Consider the following 18167-nt stretch of genomic DNA (forward strand, 5'->3'; position numbering starts at 1 on the left):
TGCGTGCACTCTACTATCGAAATTTACTAAATAAAATAAAAGTGAATGAAAGGCGTCTTCATAATTTCATTGTCAACTATATTCTAATTATGTCAACTCTATTCTAGTTTTTCTTTGTTTTTCTTCTTTTCTTCTTCTTCTTTTTCTTTTCTGTAAATAGTAAAGGCATAGGGATATAACCAATTCATAATTTTAGATAATCATATGTTTTGAGAACAGGTCATTCATAAACATGCTGCACTTACCCACTACGCCACCTTCATGCTGTGGCACATCATCTGTGCATAGCAAAAAAATAAAAAAGAAAAGAAAGGGAAAAAAAAAGGAATTAATCACTTATAGTAGTCCTTTTTCCCCTACCACCAGACAGAACTCTCCTACTCAAAGTCCTGTGACATCCATAAACATGTTTCACTTACCCACTACGCCTCCAACTTCATGTTGTGCCACATTATCTGTGCATAACAGAAGGGAAAAAACAAAAGAAAATCAAATTAACCACCTCTAGAAGTCCTTTTGCCCCTACCACCAGAACCATCCTACATACTCAAAATCCTGGTACATTCATAAAAATGTTGCACTTACCCACTACGCCAACCTCTTCATGTTGTGGCACATCATCTGCACATAGCAGAAGGGGGAAAAATTAAATCAAATGTATATACCAAATTCATGGGAGGGGGTACTTAGAAACCAGTACTTCAATTAATTTAGTAATTAATTAATAACCATTCTTGTTGCAGTACTGGATATGCCAAGTTTGAATTGTCAGAGGAAACTAGCATTTTATCATCTTGTTTGTTATTAATCAAATGGCAATGATCAAAATATCCCAAAACTCCGAAAGTTAGGAAAGTTTTATTGGTCTACGTTCAAAAACTTGCCTTGTATTTATTATTTATTTATTGTTCTCTTCTCATTCACAAATTCTTATTTGATTGTCAACAAATTGGAAGTTTGCAGATGAAGATCCCAATTAATGGATAATACTAATAATTTATGTCACTTACTGTTCACAGTGTTGTCCAAGTCATCTACGTATTCATAGCTTCCAAAAAAAGAAACCTGAAACCATTTAGATTTTTATTTAAACTATCAACACTGTAAGTATACATTTTCCTGACATTTGCAAATAGATTTTGTTTTCAAATAAATACTATTCCTTGCTTTGTCTTACCTCGCTTCTAAAAATTTTTTCTGCTTCTTCTTTACTCTGAAAATTGCAAAAATATTGCATGATATTACCGAATGTTACTAAATACACAAATCCGCTGTCTGCAATCTGCAGCAAATTAAAATGACTTTCTTTCATATTTACCAACTCCTTGTAATACAAGAGGCCCTGGCTCTCATTCTGAATCTTATCCAATAGGATAATATTGTTGTCAAATGTTGACAATGAAAAAAAAATTGAACACTGCTCATGAGTTGCAATCCAATCATAAACTTCCTGAAATAATAATTTAAAAAATCCAATCAATAAAGCATTATGTTATAGTACAGTGTAAGTTGCTTTACCAAATAATTTTCTTTGTATTCATTGTAGTACCTGAAAATAAACCCCCTTTTTAAACTTCCTTTTTAACCTCCCAAAAGGAGTAACAACCACTGCTGTCACCATGTCCTTCTGATCTACTCCCGTGGGCTCTGGTCCAACTCTGCGACGTCTTGATTGGCGTATCTAATAATATAAGTAAAATATATTAAATATTTTCTGATATTTGATACAGTCATTCAAACAAGTTTCCAAATGTTTCTTGATTGATATAATGAATCATGTATTCAGCTATACTTTTTCTTCTTTTTCTTTTCTTTCTTTCTCCTGTTGCTTTTCTTGTTCCTCTTTTTCTTTCCTCTTTTTGGTTTCTTCTGCTTCCATTAATTTCTTCTTCATTTCTTCTTCTTCTTGCCTCTTCATTTCTCGATACTCCTCATCTTGTCTTTCTTTTTCTTCTCTCACCTGCATTAACTGTCTTCTGTAAATTAAAAAAATTGAATATTATGTATCAAGTTCTGTAAATTTTATCTACAATTGATCACCTACCCAAACAAAAACATGTTTGATTGTAAAATGTTTTTGTATTCATTGTTTGATTTTGCATTGGAAAACGACTGACAACTATTAGAAAACTAGCGCAACAGTTTTGCTTTAGCCATATCAAATCTCAGCTCCTATAGTGATCTAGTAAAATGTGTCATCATTGTATAGCATAAGATATTAAATAAATTGAGGTTTTACATATGATTAGTTAATTTGGAGTTTGTACAACGTAATAAACTTGGAACTGGCTTACCTCTCTCTATTAACCAAAACACACAGCCCCTCAATTATTTTCACTTTATCTTCCATGTTTCGGTCACACCAACGTCGTAATGATGCACCTGCATTTAAAAAAAAAAAAATTAAAGGAATGTTATAAAATGTAGTAAATGTAGCAAATAAATTTCAAGTTTACAATTGTACTGAATTTAATGGACCCAACTTATTGCGTTACAATTCAGACCATGTGTCATTCACACGGCACATAGAGCAGAGAACAAACAAAGAATCTTATTCTCTATGCACTGACAAGTTGTATTAAATGGGATAACATTGTAACTCAATGATTAGAACATTAATTGCCAGTGGTGTCATTTTCCTGCGTTGCTGCCTGCACTATAATGATTACACGGTTATGGCTTTTTTGTCTGATTCTTCTTTGACCATTAGAAATTGAATCATCCATCTGCATCAGCTTTAATACCAATACTTCCTTTTAAAATGTTCTTACCTGAATAGTAACAAATATGGTTGGGTGACATGCCAATCGCTGGCCCAAAAAGATGTATCTCATCTTCCTTTCTTCCTGAACCATATTTTTTTTGCACTAAGAAAATAAAATGTTATAACAATATCAATCACCAATTTTATAGAAAATATGTTTTATGAAATTGTTTTTTAAGAAAATGTATGTGAATAATTATGCGACAATTTTTTAATGATCAATAGCTAAATTTATTTTCAACCTTCTCTTCCATCTTTTGCACTTGCGTCCCTTATCCAGAACAAAAATTTGCTGCTGCTGGTCTGTGCAATTTTCATTAAAGAACTGTAAACAGTGATACATAAACATATTCATGTTAGAGACAAGAAATAATTTCAAGTTTGGTATTTCTTTCTCGAAGTAATACAGTACCAGGATTCCCTGATACACAGCAAATGCACGTATAACACATAATGTAGTAAAGCTCACTATGGACATAACCTTTTTTGCGATAAAACCTTAAAATCTTAAAAATAAAGTAGTTACAACCTTTACCTTATTGTAGCCTCCCTTGAACGTTCAGAAGGAGAAAGGATGACAACAACAGATCCTTTGACTAAGTACATCATTTGTAGGCATAGCTGTAAATTAAATGAATAATATAAATTAAATCAACAAAAGGTAAAATGTCCAACTTTAAGCTGGCAGACCCCAAGGACATCAAAGAAGACCACGTTGTTAACTTTGTCTAATGTTCATGATTCATTCAGCTCGTATGAAGGTTATGAATTGAATTGAATTTAAATACTATAAAAATGACATGTGCTGCAATCATCATCCCAGGTCCATCATGTACATCAAACACCAACAAGATTTCAAGTTATTGGTAGTAATAGCCAATCTAGCATTTTTTTGGTAACTGAAAATATTTTTTTCTTATTTCAATAGTTACAAGCAGATAAAAAAGGCAATGGACAAATGCCTTTGCCATTTATCCATTCAGACCCCTTGTTTACATTGTGTACTTTAAACAGGCAACATCATATCAACGTCTCACCTCATCAAATGATATGGGGACAAATAGTGGCATTCTACATCCTTCTATTCCCATACTGTGTATGGCCTTCTTCATCTCATCCTCACACATCAGTGACAATGACATGTCACCCTGATCACAAGCATCTAAAATTAGAGATGAAATAGAATCGTACAACTATGAGGATATATCAGACTAGAATACTAATGATACGAGTTCCATAGCCACGTAGAGTATGAAGTAATTTACCCTTTCACTATTTCTTTATAATTATTCATGTTGTTAGCTTCGTGGATGAAACTAATAATGGTAATCATTACCCGTATGAAAATTATCGGCGAGACACGAGCGAAAATCTAGCCTGACATTTTAGCCATACAGTGGCGAGAATTGAGCGAGAAAATAATAAACCTAACAGAGCCATAATAAGCCTGACAGGAGCGTGAAAAATGAACGAAAAACGCTTAGCGATTTTCAGGCTTAGAGCGATAGTTGTCGGGCCATACATATTGTATGGCTGTGTTATGGCGTGATTATGGTTTGTTTGCGTGGCTCGTAATTTGAGCCTACCACGCGACTATTTTAAAACTTTCAATCTACAAAATGGTACATTGACAACTCAAACAAGTAATCCGATACAGTATTTATTATGCTCTTTATCATAGGTATTACATCAGCAGTATCATTTTACAAACTGTTTAACTTTCCCTTGCTTCTGTTGACTTTTACTCGAGCGTAACTAATTTGCTGTGTAAAGCATTCGTTTATCGTCTTCGGTGGTGGAATGTCTCGATTTTGCTTTATAGCAAATGCAGTGACAAAATCTGCAACATATTATAAAAGGTAGGGGATTAATCACGGCAGAATTGATTTATGAAAAGAAATTAATGCCCTGTAGAGTGAACGCATGAAACATTTATTTAGAATTGATTGTAGTAATAACTGTAATTGAACAAAAGAGAACAACTTATTTCTATTGTGTAATCTAAACAAAAGCGATGCATTCAATCGTCACAAGAATTTTGGCAAAACTCAAACCGAGTTATTGATCGTTCCTAACCTTTACAAGCATTAACTTTCACTGCATCAAGCGGCTTTTTGCTGTCTTCAGTGACCTTTGACGTTGTCATTCCTTGGCCACAGGAATTTGCCAGTTCCTCCACAGAAAAAACCAAAGGAATGAGCTTCTGGAGGAGAAACTGTGGACCGTTCGATCCTTTGCTCTGTGCTGCCGTCGTACCGATCCTTAACTTCGTCCTGTCGACGAAGACGTCAGTTGATTCGAGGAGTCTCACCTTATTTGTGCCCTGAGTCAGAAGTCAAAGTCATAAAGGGACATGAAAATTTATACATACAATTGTAAATAATTCCCGAAAATAATTACCTCAGCTGACGGAGAAAGGTTTGCTTTCAGTTTGTATTGCTCGGTAGGAGTGGTGGTTGAAACATCCTCAAGCATATCCATGCAAGTTTGTTCATCGAAAGAACTTGCATATGCTTTTAAAAAAGCACAGACTTCAGGAGATGGAACTGAAAAGAAAAATGAAACAATAGGTTAATGAGCGGTTGGCACAAAAAATGAGAATTATGTTAGAAATAAAGTTTCTATAGAGAGAAAGATTTAATAACTTTTTTTGATGCAAGTGTTAAACTTACTAGGGTGTTGTTTTCGAGCATTTAGCTCCTTTCTTAATTCCTCGTTTTCAGCTTCAAGGGCCGAAATCCTCGCACGAAGGGCAATCGGCTCATCATCTGTTTGTACCGGCTCCCCAGTGGACTCTTTAGAGGACTCAAGCTCTTCGAAAGGTGCTGTTGTCTCGAATTCCTTTAAAAAGATACTGTCTGTGTCAGAAAGGGATTGCAGAGCTTGTCTAAAGACTCCACTTAGCTGCTGGTCTTGTTCTTCAAGGTGTACAAAGTCTGGAGTGTTTTCGTCGTCGCTGCTATCGTTCCTGCGCATGCTGTTGTTGTTGTTAATGCTGTTGTTCCTGTTGCTGTCGCTGGTGTTGTTCCGGTTGCTGTTGTTGCTACTGTTGTTCCAGTTGTTGCTGCTGTTGTTCCTGTTGCGGTCGCTGGTGTTGTTCCTGTTGCTGTTGTTGCTACTTTTGTTCCAGTTGTTATTGCTGTCGATGTTGTTGTTGCTGTTGTTTTGGTTGTTGCTGTTGCTCAAGTTGTTTCTGTTGTTGCTACTGTTATTTCTGTTGCTGTTGTTGTTGCTAATGCTATTTCTATTGCTGTTGTTGTTGTTGCTGTGGCTGTTGTTGTTGCTGCTGTTGTTCCTGTTGTTGTTGTTGTTACTGCTGCTGTTTCTGTTGCTGTTGCCGTTCTTATTTTTGTTGCTGCTGTTGCTGTTGCTGTCGTTCCTGTTTTTGTTGCTGTTGTTGTTGCTGTTGCTTTTGTTGTTGTTATTGTCGTTACTGCTGTTGTTCCGGTTGTCGTCGTTGTTGTTGCTGTTTCGGGCGAGTGGCGGAAAGGCAGAACGGTAAATGGTGTCAGTGATCGTTTCTATTATTTCTTGACCCGCTAAAACAGCAGCAGCATCTCCAGATGTCATTAAGTTGGTGCACTGTTGCCTATTTTTCTTCCGTTTGGCCGGTGGCTCAACTTCTTCATTATTTTCCTCATCTCCCTCCATGCTCGCTTGTAGTCGCTTCGATGCCTTCCTTTTTCGTTTTTGTTCTGTTACCGGACGCTCATCTTCTTCCAGACCCGATTCTTCATCTATCACATTGTCTAGATCAATGGCAGTTATAGTGTAAAGATTGGCCTCGACATTGTCGCCTCCCAAGAACCAACCTTTGACGCGCTCCTCTGCTAGCTTTGCATAAATATCAAGCTTACCTGTATTATAAATACAAAAGAGGAACTCTTTACCTTATACGTTGCATATAATTTAAAAGTATATACAAACTGAAATAAGATATATAAATTCAGTTGGGGAAGGTACGTTTTGTATTGGCGGGGAGGGCTGGGGTGGGGGGGGGGGGTTCGCAGTAACCTTTCTTTTTAATTATTGTAACCCTCCCCCTTTCCTTCAGTAAGAAATTCATGACCCTCCTTCGGTATTAAGTTAACCCTTTCCTAGCTTTCATCAAATTAAAAAGGTTTTACCTGCCACAAAAGCTCAATTTACTGATGACCCTCCCCTCTGAAGCCCCAGCCCTCCTCCCCCAATAATAAACGTACTTCCCTTACAACAACAGAGACCACGTTGGTGGAATTGCGCCAAAATTCTAATTATGCTAATTTCTACTTAAGGGTAAAATAGTGCAAGAATATATACTGGTATGTAAAATAAATCAATATTGCATTGTAATACCCTAAAAACTATGAATGCAGTTGGTTTAACAACTAAAGTTAGAATTTTACGAGTCAATTTTTAATTGACATAATTTCTAAAAAACATGCATGAATAAGTGGGCGGCCGCGCGTATTCTTAAGTCGAATGAAAATAAAGTTAGATAAAATATGTAATAAGCACTACAATATATTATGAATGGATACAACCATTGTTTTTGTACCGTACTTATTTACTACGCAATTGCGTAAAAAACTTACCTTTTGGGCCAATTTGTAGAATTTTTCCGAGATATCTCACTCGTTCTCCACTAGAGTCTCTCCACATAACCTCCACCTCTTGGCTAGGGTTAAAAGTGCCCCTTAAAGTGCAGCGGGACTTTGGTATTACAGAAACACTTTTGTCCGATGCAAAATATATGCATGCATAAGAACTAGACATTGTCGGATTTTTCTCGCTTATAAAATTATCTGGCAGCTACACGTACTCTGAGAGAAGATGATTATAAATCAACTGTCGAGATTTAAGCGCCAAAAAATCGAAAATTATGGAACCTGAAACTATCTACAGAACAACCAATGGGATGCTAATGTGAGGACAGAGAATTTTAGCCGAGTTAATGATTAGCTCAACCGTTTAGTCAATAAGTCAAATTCAAGCCCAGTTGGTCATAATAGCAGGATAAAAGTTATAGTAACTTTAGGAAGTCTTTTCTTACTACAAAGAATAACGAGTTAATCCGCAGCAATAGATTGTGCATGGCTGAAACAATGCGCTAACAAATCAGTTCCGATTATAACGATCTCACGGGAATATTCGGGTTAGTTCGCGTATTGTTTAGCCATGTGCTCATTAGCGCTAAATCTTCATTAACCTACGATCTCTTTAGAAATTAGTTTAGTTTTGTTGGATACGCGGGTGCCACAGACTGCTTAAATCTGGGTTGTCCTTAAATATCATTTTAATATTTTAGCTTAGTTTATGACTTGTTTACGATATTTTCTGTTTACCATTTCGGAAATTCTAACTAAGTTATTCCCGTACCAAATTGAGTTAAAGTTTGATTTCTTTTCATAAGATGGTAAACAAAGAGTTAGTCTTTTTAGGAGTGTACGTCTTTAGGTACTTCATTACCAAGTGGTAAGAAAACTAAGATTTCTCACTGCATAGTTACCAACTAGGCTAAGTAAGGGGGGTGCACGACATACTGGTTGTTAAGATAAAACTGAGCTAGACTGGCAGCTGTCCTTCAAGATCCTTGGACTATAAAAGGAGAGTTACCACGCTAGTTTGGTGTGTTAGTCGGGAACCCGAATGCTACAACAACTTGGTACGCGTGTGGAGTGTAACCAAAATAGTGAGTTCATTTAGAAGTGTGATTATTATCCTATATTTAATTTGATCAACTCAAAACAACTATACTAGTTCAGTATGGCTGAGAATTTAAGTTGCAGTAGGAAAGGGACCAAAAAACGAAAACTGTCTGATAAAGAAACTGCCAAAACTGATTCACTTGACGAATACTCAGAATATGTTGAGGTAACAGTCCCTTTACTGAATATTAATCAGATTCCGGAAATCACAACGCCTGAAATACAAGATGAAGCGAACACCACCGAAGAGTGTTCTGACTCTCACGCGACAAGCGAACCAACACAAAATGAAATTGATCAATTTTGGGACGAAGTGTATGACTTAGCCTTGCATGAACAACAAGTAGAAGCACAGCAGAACTGCAACACTTTAGAAGAAAATATTCATGCCAATTACAACGATCAAGAACAAGATGAAGATCAGTTTGAAGAGATAGCCGAGATGTCGACATTATCTGAGGACTCCCTAGTGAATTCTGAGACATTCGGAGACGATGAAAACGAAAGCTATTTTTATGAAAATGAAATGGAGAACAAGGGTAAAGAAGAAAAAGAAAAAAATGACCAACAACCACTTTACCCGGGAGCTTCAATAAAAATCGGTGCTGTCATGGTTCTGCTCTCACTTTATGCAGTGAAATTTAACTTGCCAGCAGATGCAATTAGTCGACTTCTACTCATACTCAATCTATTGCTGCCATGTGGACATGTATTACCAACAACTTTGAACAGATTCAAGAAATATTTTTCAAACTTAAAGCACCCTCTCATTCTACATTATTATTGTTCGTTTTGCCTTGCCACAGTAGAAGCGAAAAGTAAAACGTGCTCTAATACTGCGTGTTTAAAGGATCTAACAGTGAGAGGAACCAAATCATATTTTGTTGAACTTCCGCTGGTGGAACAACTGCAAACCTTTTTTAAAAGACCTTCTTTCTACAGTGACATTCAATACAGGTTTCATCGTAAAAAACTTAACCGTGACAACATTGAGGACATTTACGATGGAAAGCTATATGAAGAAGCATTTGAGAAAGGCATCTTGTCGTCTCCTGACAACATATCGTTTCTTCTTAATACAGATGGAGTTCCAGTTTTCAAGTCTTCCAAAGTTTCAATTTGGCCTCTCTACCTAGTCATTAATGAGCTTCCATACCAAAAGCGAATGGCCAAAGAGAACATGATTTTTGCTGGGTTGTGGTTTGGGGAGAAAAAGCCGGCGATGTTCACTTTTCTCAAACCACACCTTCTTGCACTCAAAACTTTGGAAAGAGGTGTTGAATTTGCTTCTCCAGAGAGGGGAACGTTTAATTGTAAAGCCATTCTCCTTGTTACCACCAGTGATCTTCCTGCACGTTGCCTTCTCTGTAACAGCATGCAGTACAATGGAGAATGTGGTTGTTGGAAATGTTTGCAGCCTGGAAAGACATTCGCAACAAGTGCTAGAGGACACACTTGGATATATCCGTATCAGGAAAATGACCCCTCGGGACCAATACGAACATTAGAAAATATTAAAAAGGATGCTGAAAGAGCGCTTGAACAACTGAAACAAGGGGTTAAAAGGTACATGGTTAACGGGGTAAAAGGACCATCATGGTTAAGTATTCTTGACAATTTTGATGTTGTAAGGGGTACAGCTATTGATTATATGCATGGGGTTTTACTTGGGATACAGAAGCACTTACTGACCATGTGGTTTAGCTCAAGTTTATCGGGTCAAAAATTCAACATCTCCAAACTAGTTGGTAAAGTAGATAAACGACTGGAGCACATTACACCAACTACGAACATTAAGAGACTGCCACGATCAATATCGCAACATCTCAAATATTGGAAGGCGAGTGAACTTCTTTCCTTTTTGTTATTTTATGGTCTTCCCACATTGTATGGCATTTTGCCTGACTCTTATTTTACACATTACACGTTATTTGTTCACGCTATCTATCTACTTTTGAAAGATTCCATTTCAGAAGAGAATTTAAAAGAAGCTAATAATGCATTACAAAATTTTTGTAAAACATTTTCTAAATTGTATGGGGAGCGTTACTGTTCTATGAACGTACACCAACTTTTACATTTGACTGCAAATGTTAAAGACCTGGGACCCCTTTACACACACAGTTGTTTCCCTTTTGAGGATAAAAATGGATTCATACTAAAACTGATTCATGGAACACAGTTTATTGACAGCCAGATCATATCTGCTGTTTGTCTGACGCAAAAACTTCCGGAGTTAAAAGAGTCATGCATACCGGTAGGGAGTGAAATAGAGACAGTTTGTTATGAGTTGATTTATCCCCCTAAACGTAAACAAAGAGTTGAAATTAAGAATGGGATTTATGCGATAGGATCTTCTTATTTAAAAGAATTGAACGCCAGGGAATTTACTGCCTTAGAAGAATGGCTTGGGTCTTTTCCGTTAATTAAAAAGGTCAAGGCCTTCAATAGATTAGAAATTTGCGGTGTTGGTGAAATTTATGGCTTAGCATATAAACGTTTACAGAGGCGAAATGCTGCAACTGTAAAATGTTTTTTAGGAGGTTCGACCAAATTTGCACAAGTGGCATATTTCATACAGCATGATGATCACACTCTTGCTGTCGCACATCCTATCGCGTGTATGAACTACAATCCAAATGTACATATTACATCTGTCAACCCCTGTGACTTTGATGAGGTCATGATGTTTGACATCACGAACATTAAGGCTTGCTGTATCTATATTTCTGTAGTTGACTGTAATCCAGTTAAAGCATATATATGTGAATTCCCAAACAGTAGCATTGTAACTGAATAAGACATACGTTGGGTAATAGGTGGAGATCTGATTATATCAAAATACTAACGAAAAATATCAGGAAAGTTATATTGTTGTAATTAGAAACCATAAATAAAACAGATAATTAATTGCAGGACGTGACTTCAGTTATTCGTTTTTCAGAAACCCCACGATATAAATTTTCGTCCTCCACTCGGACTGATTTATAATTAATAGTGGTACTCTAACTTACCAAGCGATCGGACGTATTATATTCAAATCGAGCCGCGCCTCTGAATCTGAATTTTAGGTTAAGATAAAGCAAATTATGTCGGGCCTGATTGTGGGCCATAAAATGGCCAGATAAAGTCTTCAGGTTTTAGGCGATCCTTGGAAAGTTATTCCGTTGTGACCTCTGGCGCTTCACACAAAATTAAAGCCTGATTCGGACCCATAAACAAGCCAGACAAATGTATGGCTCTTCAAGGTGGACCAAACATTTACTCTGTTTGGCTGTGTCTCACTCTAATCATGGCTATTAAAGCTAAGTATGGCTAGAATCACGCTTGATTCTCGCTCTGTTCAGCCTCAAAGTTTCGTACGGGTACTGGCAATACCTTTAACACAGTCCAGGTTCAGATTTTCTTTAATCTCGCCAGCTTAAAATGAATAATCACAAGAAGGCTATTGTGAATAAAACTGACTTGACACTATTATTAAAAAATAAACAGATACTATAGGGGAGTATTTACTACTACCTTCTGCATAATTTGTTACATCAATATCCTCAACCACTATAAACGTGAAAGAATATGAACAGATTAAATATGGACTCTGACTGTTCTGGAGTTAATGTGATCATATAAATTATCATTTATTTAATTCATTTAATTTAATTAAAGGGAGGGAAGGAGGGAGGGAGGGATGAATTTGACCAAAAAAAAGAGTTGTCATATCTTTTAACTATTGATTGCTTGGTAATTTTGTGAGCATTAGTACAATGGTAGATTGATTTAGCAATGAATAACATCGAATGATGATATATGACACAGTTACCTTCCAATACTTTCTTTCTTTCAAATATTTAAATTTCTATTTTTTTTTTCTAGTTTTGTACTGACGACCGAGACGAAGGTATGCCGTCAAGAACACGGACTAGTGAGGCTCACGGAAAATGAGAACTGTTGTGAGCATTTAGTTGAACTACAAAATGTTAACAATGGTTGTATTGAAATAACTGTTTATGTTACCTTTTATTACTTGATGTAATATCGAAAATATCAATTTGTGTTTGGCGATGCTCCTGGGGCATTAGAGAGCTCTTTAGGCTACAGACAGACAAACATATGCATCTTTTGCATGTTTTATAACAGATAATAAGTGGGGAAAAAATTATGATTCTCGTGAAATTATTAATTGAAGTGATATCATAGGTGGGGAGGCTAGATTGAAAAATTGTTTTATTCATTCCGTTTCATTTCAGTTCCAGTGTTCTTTTTGTTTTTGTTTTTCTGAAAAAAAATTACAGACAATAGCCTTTCTCGGCCATTTGATCATATCGCCGCTAGTGAAATGTTAGCGAACGTACATATCATAAAAGCGTCCTCTCGAGTCATCCAGTTGCCAAACATGATTAATCCCATACATTGAAGTGTTTCACAAGAGCAAATAGAAAATCATAATAGTCTTATTACTATATATTATTGATATACTTAACTAAAATTATTACGAAACTCGACATCATCCCAATATTTGTAGAGCTTCCTGAGAACTCTCCCTATTTATAATAATACGAGCTGCCCAATTTTGCAATTTTTGGAGGCGCTGGCTCTTTCCAGCTGAGAGTTCCCCCCAAACTGTATCTGTATAATGAAGTATTGGCAATATCAAGCTATTATATACACATTTGGACGCTTTTACTGTTAAACAAGATCTTATGCGAGAAAGCAAACCTAATCGTTTGTAACCTTTTTGCACATTGCATCAACGTGTACATTCCAATTTCAACTTTCATCTAAATAGATTCCCAAATACTTAAATTCTAAGACTCTATCAACGTTCTTTCCTTGAAGCTGGATTCTAAGTTCTGCTCCTTGTAATCTTTGCCTTGTACCAAAAAGCATCAATTTGGTCTTGCTTGGATTTAGTATTAATCTGCTGCTTGTCATCCAATTCTCCAATCTCTTCAAATCTTGCTGGATAGTTTCTTCTACAACACTTGCGTCAGCCCCAGAGGTGTATATCACTGTATCATCTGCATACATACCAATATGTTATTTCTGTTAACATTGAGGCAAGTCGTTAATGAACAGGACAAACAGTATAGGCCCAAGTATTGACCCTTGAGGTACACCGTAATCGATATGAAAGATGGATGAAAGTTCCTTTCCATAATTAACTCTTTGTGTACGAGTGGTGAGATAGTCACAGTACCATTCTAGACCACTTTCTCTCACACCATAGTGTTCTAACTTGTGGAGAAGGCATTGATGATCTACAACGGAAGAACAGAAATAGGTCTGTAGTTATTTTCGTTATTCTTCTTTCCTGATTTGAATATTGGGGTAACTTTTGTTAGCCACAATATCTTCCATGTTGCTCATAAAAGTAGGAATGTCATAGTTTGGTGGTCTATAAAAGGCAACAATAAGGGCTATTCTATTCTCAACTATTCTCATCAAAATATTTCAAAATTTATGCGATAATCTTTCCTTCATATTGTGATATATAATTGTGAGCATTGCATTTATCAAAAACCTGAAATAAAAAAATGGGGATCACCATTATCGTTTTTGATTTATCTTGAAAAAACATATGAAAATAGTCGAAAATTTACACTTTTCCGAGACTGGGGCGAGTCAGATAAAAATCGCAATTCCTCTACCCAAAAAAGAGAATAAAGTGAAATTTGGTTTTGAACGTGTTTCTTATTTAGTTTTCGAAAGAAAAATGCCTAAACTTTGTTAGTTCCATGCTTTTAGCTACATGCGCAGAAAAATACGCAGTGCAAAACAAGGGAATTACCTTATTGTGACTGCCTACTTTTGGAAATTGTTTTAAACTTTTCTTAAAACATCGATTTTCCGAGTTGAAATTTAATGCTGATTCCAAATCTGGAAAGAAAAATAGGGTGTCCCGAGCTCGTTTTCGAGATAATCAGCATTTAATGGGAGCCTACGCACGCGCTTTTTGAGCAAAATTGCGCAGGTAGTACTGGGTTACATGTTACCAGTAGCAGGCATGAACCTGACCTGATATACATTCTTATTAAATCGTGGTTTGATGTTATTCTTCAGTCGCGTTCTCCTGAACATTTGCACAGTCCAGTGCATACCAAGTTAGCCTTCTTACATTTACAACATCCCTTGCAAACTGTTTTACGTCCACAGCGAATCAACTCCTGACAGGTGTCCTTGACTTGTTGTAGAGTTGTCCAAAGTGGAGTCCAGGACTTTCTAACTTGCTTCCATCCCCAATTAGATGGGCATGGAATTCCAGGCTGTGTATATACTCACCATAAATGTAATAACAACCATAAATGTAGTAAAAACCATAAATTAGCTCATAGATCTAATAAACTCATAAGCAACGGTAAAAGCAATCTACTGTACTCTTAGACGCACTTGTTAATAAAAGACGAATAAATATGTTTGAATGTATTTTGGGACAAAGTCTAAGATTTCACTTCCAAAAGTGGTAGGTAACGAGGAACACGACACCTCCCACCTAAATCGGGTATCACATCCCTTAATGGGGTATAGTATATTATCCTTAGCAAATAAAGGAATTGCATAGTCTTCTTCCAGCAAAATATATAGATCTTAAAGCTCGTTTTTGTTATTAATAATTTAGTAATATGCTATTTGGAGGCTTGCCTCCAAGCACTCACTGATAGCATGGGAAAGTTGTTGGTGAATTAAATACCAATGTAAAGTTAATAGAGTATTCTATGGAATACAATTTCTATCTTTGGGAATTGGTACTGCATATATATTCCCATAAGTATCGTTTCAAAAGAAAATTAAAGAATTCACTACTAACTTAAATTAAAGAAATGCGAAATGCAAAATCAGATTTCCTCCTACCCTCCCTCCCTCCCTCCATCAATCCATCCATTCATCCATCCATCTATCGTATCATTCCGATCGCTTGTTCGTTCGTTCGTTTCATGAGGTCGATTGATTGTGAGGTATATGAGACTTGTGAATCTGTAGTTTTCAAACGAAAACTTATTTTGCAAATAATCAACATCCACATATTTTGGGTATTCTTTTATTTGCAACAATAACTGTACATGCCTTCTTGCTACTTCTGTCGTTGACTACGCAGATGCGAAAGAAGCTTTTTTTTTTCTTCTCGCGGTGCCCTGGGGACAATTTTAATACTGCATAGTGCAAACGTATCTAATTATAACTTTATGATTTACTATAATTGTTACAGTAATTGTAATATTGAAGGCAGTTTTGAATTTGCATGTACTCACTAGTCAATGGAAACTACCCACCTGCACTAACGGAATCCTGGGACAAGGCATAAATTTAATTAAATTAAATCCTCGTTCATGCGGCGTTAATTCCCCGTCGTCCTATCTGGGCATTATAACAATTAAATTTACATTTCAAACTCTCATACAGGAACATTGGGATACTGCAAAGTCAGGGTCGATATAAAATTGAGAAAAATGTCACCATTTCCTTTCCACTGACGCCACATTCTGTCATCAAGATAGGATTGAAGATCCTCCTTGCAAATTCCTTTCCTTTCCTTTACACCACATTTCAATGTGTTCCACGCAGATTCTATCTCTTGTGTATGTACTCCTGTTACTGGGTCGACAAAATTTAACGAGTGGTTGACCACGCGATGTCTGCTAACAATATTTGGCAGGTGATTTGTTATACCATCGTAAGCCCCCCAGTCGTCTGTATGAAGTTCGCTTCCTGGTAAAAGGCATTTCTGTATGATCGGAAGCAACGTTGCTCGGTCCCTCTTTTGGACCACTTCAAAATATCCACGAACTGGTGTGTAGGCCGTTGAAACTATGCCGAAAACCCAGCCGTCATTGTTTGGTCGCCTTCCTCTGTTGTACTATCAAAGGAAAAAGATATGAAAAAATAATATACACTAATGTGAAATCTAAAAAAAATATATATCACTCATATAAAGAAAGAAAAAGTTCATGCGGATTTGAATTTTTTGTAATACCTTGCGTTTGTGATGGAATTTACTTTCATCGCACTTTAATACGCAAGTTGCACCACCAAAGGGCGTGATGGGATATGCTGCCAAATCTTCCGTGCAGATGTCCTCCAATTTTCTGAAGATTAGAGATACCAGGTTATGTGGAAGTTCAATTGCTCTGCTGGTTCTTTTACGACTGTGATCCTCATTCCAAAAATATATGAGAAGAAGGACTACAGCAAGCGGAGTTTTTGGAAATTCGCCAAAAAAACTGTTGGTCCGCAAACTCTTTTTCTTCTTACACGCGGAGCACCTCCTAAAAAATACAACCTTAATCTATCACTAATTACAGTGTATCTAAGCATTATGGAGGTGCATATCAATAGCAAGAACGAAGAAAGTTTGATTAATACGAGAGAAAAAAAACCAAAAAGACAACATAAGACATAAGACATTATCAGATATCAATGAGTATGAATGAATATATGATAAAGGGAGAGAAATTAGCTAGCAACAGAGTAAGGATTCGAGTTGGGATTCTTGGTTTTAGCCAATCATTTGTTTAGAATTACCAAGCATTTCTTTTGACTAAAAGATTCACTTCGTATACGTAATTGATTTATCTGTACATAATGCTGTGAATTATTAATGATTGAAATTAACACAATCCCGAAAAAATCTATTTATGATCTTGTTTATGCAATATGATAAGTAAACATTATTCACGTTCAATGAATTAGCTATTTTTGTTTATTCATTTATTCATGCATACATTTAATCCGCCATTCATTTATATGTTGTAGTTATTTATTTACTAATAGTCCCATGAAATCATAGGACAGATAGATGATATTACATGGGCAGCGCGCGAATGTACAGTTTATCTTCGAGTGTTGCAAGGATTTTCAGAGATGAACGATCAGACGCACCATATAGCCATCTCGTGGATATTTATGCCTGATCACAGAGATTTTATGAAAGAAATGTGTATTACATATAGCAGATTCGTAAGTATCATATCAGTTGATTCAACAGACCAAGGCGGAGCATAGCAGAATGTGGTTTAATAAATGAGTTTTTAACTTGGTTTTTAGCTGTTGTTGTTCTTGTTTTTTGATCTCTTGACTGTACGTGACCTTTCCCTATAGCGGCTTTTCCCAAGTAATTAAAATCCCTGATCTCCCATTGTGATGCGTTACTTTTACTCCAAATGCATAAAAGTTATACTCAGTGTTCGGGGTTTGTATAATTCGAGTAGCCCACAGCTAGTGTATGGAATGATTTTAATATGTATTACGTATACAACAAACTGTATGCTGTTAATGTTTTATGCAAAAGAACTGCATGGTTATAATATCCAATAATATTTGTTCCAATATGGAATCCCAACTCAAATCCCAAATCGAATTCTTACTCAAATCCTTACTCTAATCCTAACTCAAAACCCAGCTGGAATCCCAACTCGGATAGTCATATTCCACTGAATAAGGGCAACTATAAGTGGTTAAACTATAATTCATCGAGTTCTCACCATTGATAACTGTCAACATGACATTCACTTCTTCTAACCAAGTCCATATTATGGCTGCAGTCACCACAAAACAACGGATTAGCAATGAGACCGTAATTTTGAAGCCAGTTTATAATATTAATTTTCGGAGCATTTTTAAGTAACATCAGTTGATTGAGAGATCCATCCATTTTTTGTCGAGAGCTGTCACATTTCGCTAGTTAAACTAGGTCGGTCGGAAATAGTTGAAGCGTAAATAAAACA

The 18167-nt window shown here is 36.2% G+C and overlaps 5 protein-coding genes and 3 long non-coding RNA genes across 8 annotated transcripts in view; 3 read left to right on the top strand and 5 right to left on the bottom strand.

Moving 5' to 3' along the window:
* LOC148908305 (uncharacterized) overlaps window positions 1–18167 on the top strand; it is a 188228-nt gene that overhangs the window by 55028 nt on the left and 115033 nt on the right. The gene's annotated exons all lie outside the window — the stretch shown is intronic.
* LOC116292729 (uncharacterized) overlaps window positions 1–18167 on the bottom strand; it is a 53022-nt gene that overhangs the window by 11367 nt on the left and 23488 nt on the right. The gene's annotated exons all lie outside the window — the stretch shown is intronic.
* LOC116297475 (uncharacterized) lies at window positions 241–2888 on the bottom strand. Its single transcript, XM_089035001.1, has 9 exons — window positions 2772–2888; window positions 2295–2382; window positions 1793–1976; window positions 1550–1681; window positions 1319–1450; window positions 1178–1213; window positions 1011–1065; window positions 420–621; window positions 241–278 (listed from the first exon to the last, which is right to left on the bottom strand). Exons 1-8 carry the CDS (start codon window positions 2800–2802, stop codon window positions 548–550), a joined length of 732 nt encoding a protein of 243 aa, XP_088891127.1. The 5' UTR covers window positions 2803–2888; the 3' UTR covers window positions 241–278; window positions 420–547.
* Window positions 2988–3951, bottom strand: LOC148908309 (uncharacterized). The gene is made up of 3 exons (XR_016120682.1): window positions 3802–3951; window positions 3300–3385; window positions 2988–3089 (listed from the first exon to the last, which is right to left on the bottom strand). It is a non-coding gene; the product is annotated as an uncharacterized LOC148908309 (long non-coding RNA).
* On the bottom strand, window positions 4409–8001 carry LOC148908310 (uncharacterized). The gene is made up of 5 exons (XM_089035000.1): window positions 7339–8001; window positions 5437–6621; window positions 5165–5310; window positions 4841–5087; window positions 4409–4604 (listed from the first exon to the last, which is right to left on the bottom strand). The coding sequence occupies exons 1-5, from the start codon at window positions 7517–7519 to the stop codon at window positions 4468–4470; spliced, it is 1896 nt and encodes a 631-aa protein (XP_088891126.1). The 5' UTR covers window positions 7520–8001; the 3' UTR covers window positions 4409–4467.
* On the top strand, window positions 4509–5398 carry LOC148908311 (uncharacterized). Its single transcript, XR_016120683.1, has 2 exons — window positions 4509–4623; window positions 4924–5398. It is a non-coding gene; the product is annotated as an uncharacterized LOC148908311 (long non-coding RNA).
* LOC148908312 (uncharacterized) lies at window positions 8016–11813 on the top strand. The gene has a single exon (XM_089034999.1). It carries the CDS (start codon window positions 8510–8512, stop codon window positions 11249–11251), a length of 2742 nt encoding a protein of 913 aa, XP_088891125.1. The 5' UTR covers window positions 8016–8509; the 3' UTR covers window positions 11252–11813.
* Window positions 15754–18121, bottom strand: LOC148908313 (uncharacterized). The gene is made up of 3 exons (XM_089035493.1): window positions 17925–18121; window positions 16418–16709; window positions 15754–16300 (listed from the first exon to the last, which is right to left on the bottom strand). Exons 1-3 carry the CDS (start codon window positions 18092–18094, stop codon window positions 15839–15841), a joined length of 924 nt encoding a protein of 307 aa, XP_088891619.1. The 5' UTR covers window positions 18095–18121; the 3' UTR covers window positions 15754–15838.

This window comes from Actinia tenebrosa, unplaced genomic scaffold (assembly GCF_029948245.1).
Source record: "Actinia tenebrosa isolate PJP-AT-01 unplaced genomic scaffold, QUT_ActTen_1.0 PGA_scaffold3__52_contigs__length_22856419, whole genome shotgun sequence".
In the NCBI taxonomy this organism is placed as follows: Eukaryota; Metazoa; Cnidaria; class Anthozoa; order Actiniaria; family Actiniidae; genus Actinia; species Actinia tenebrosa.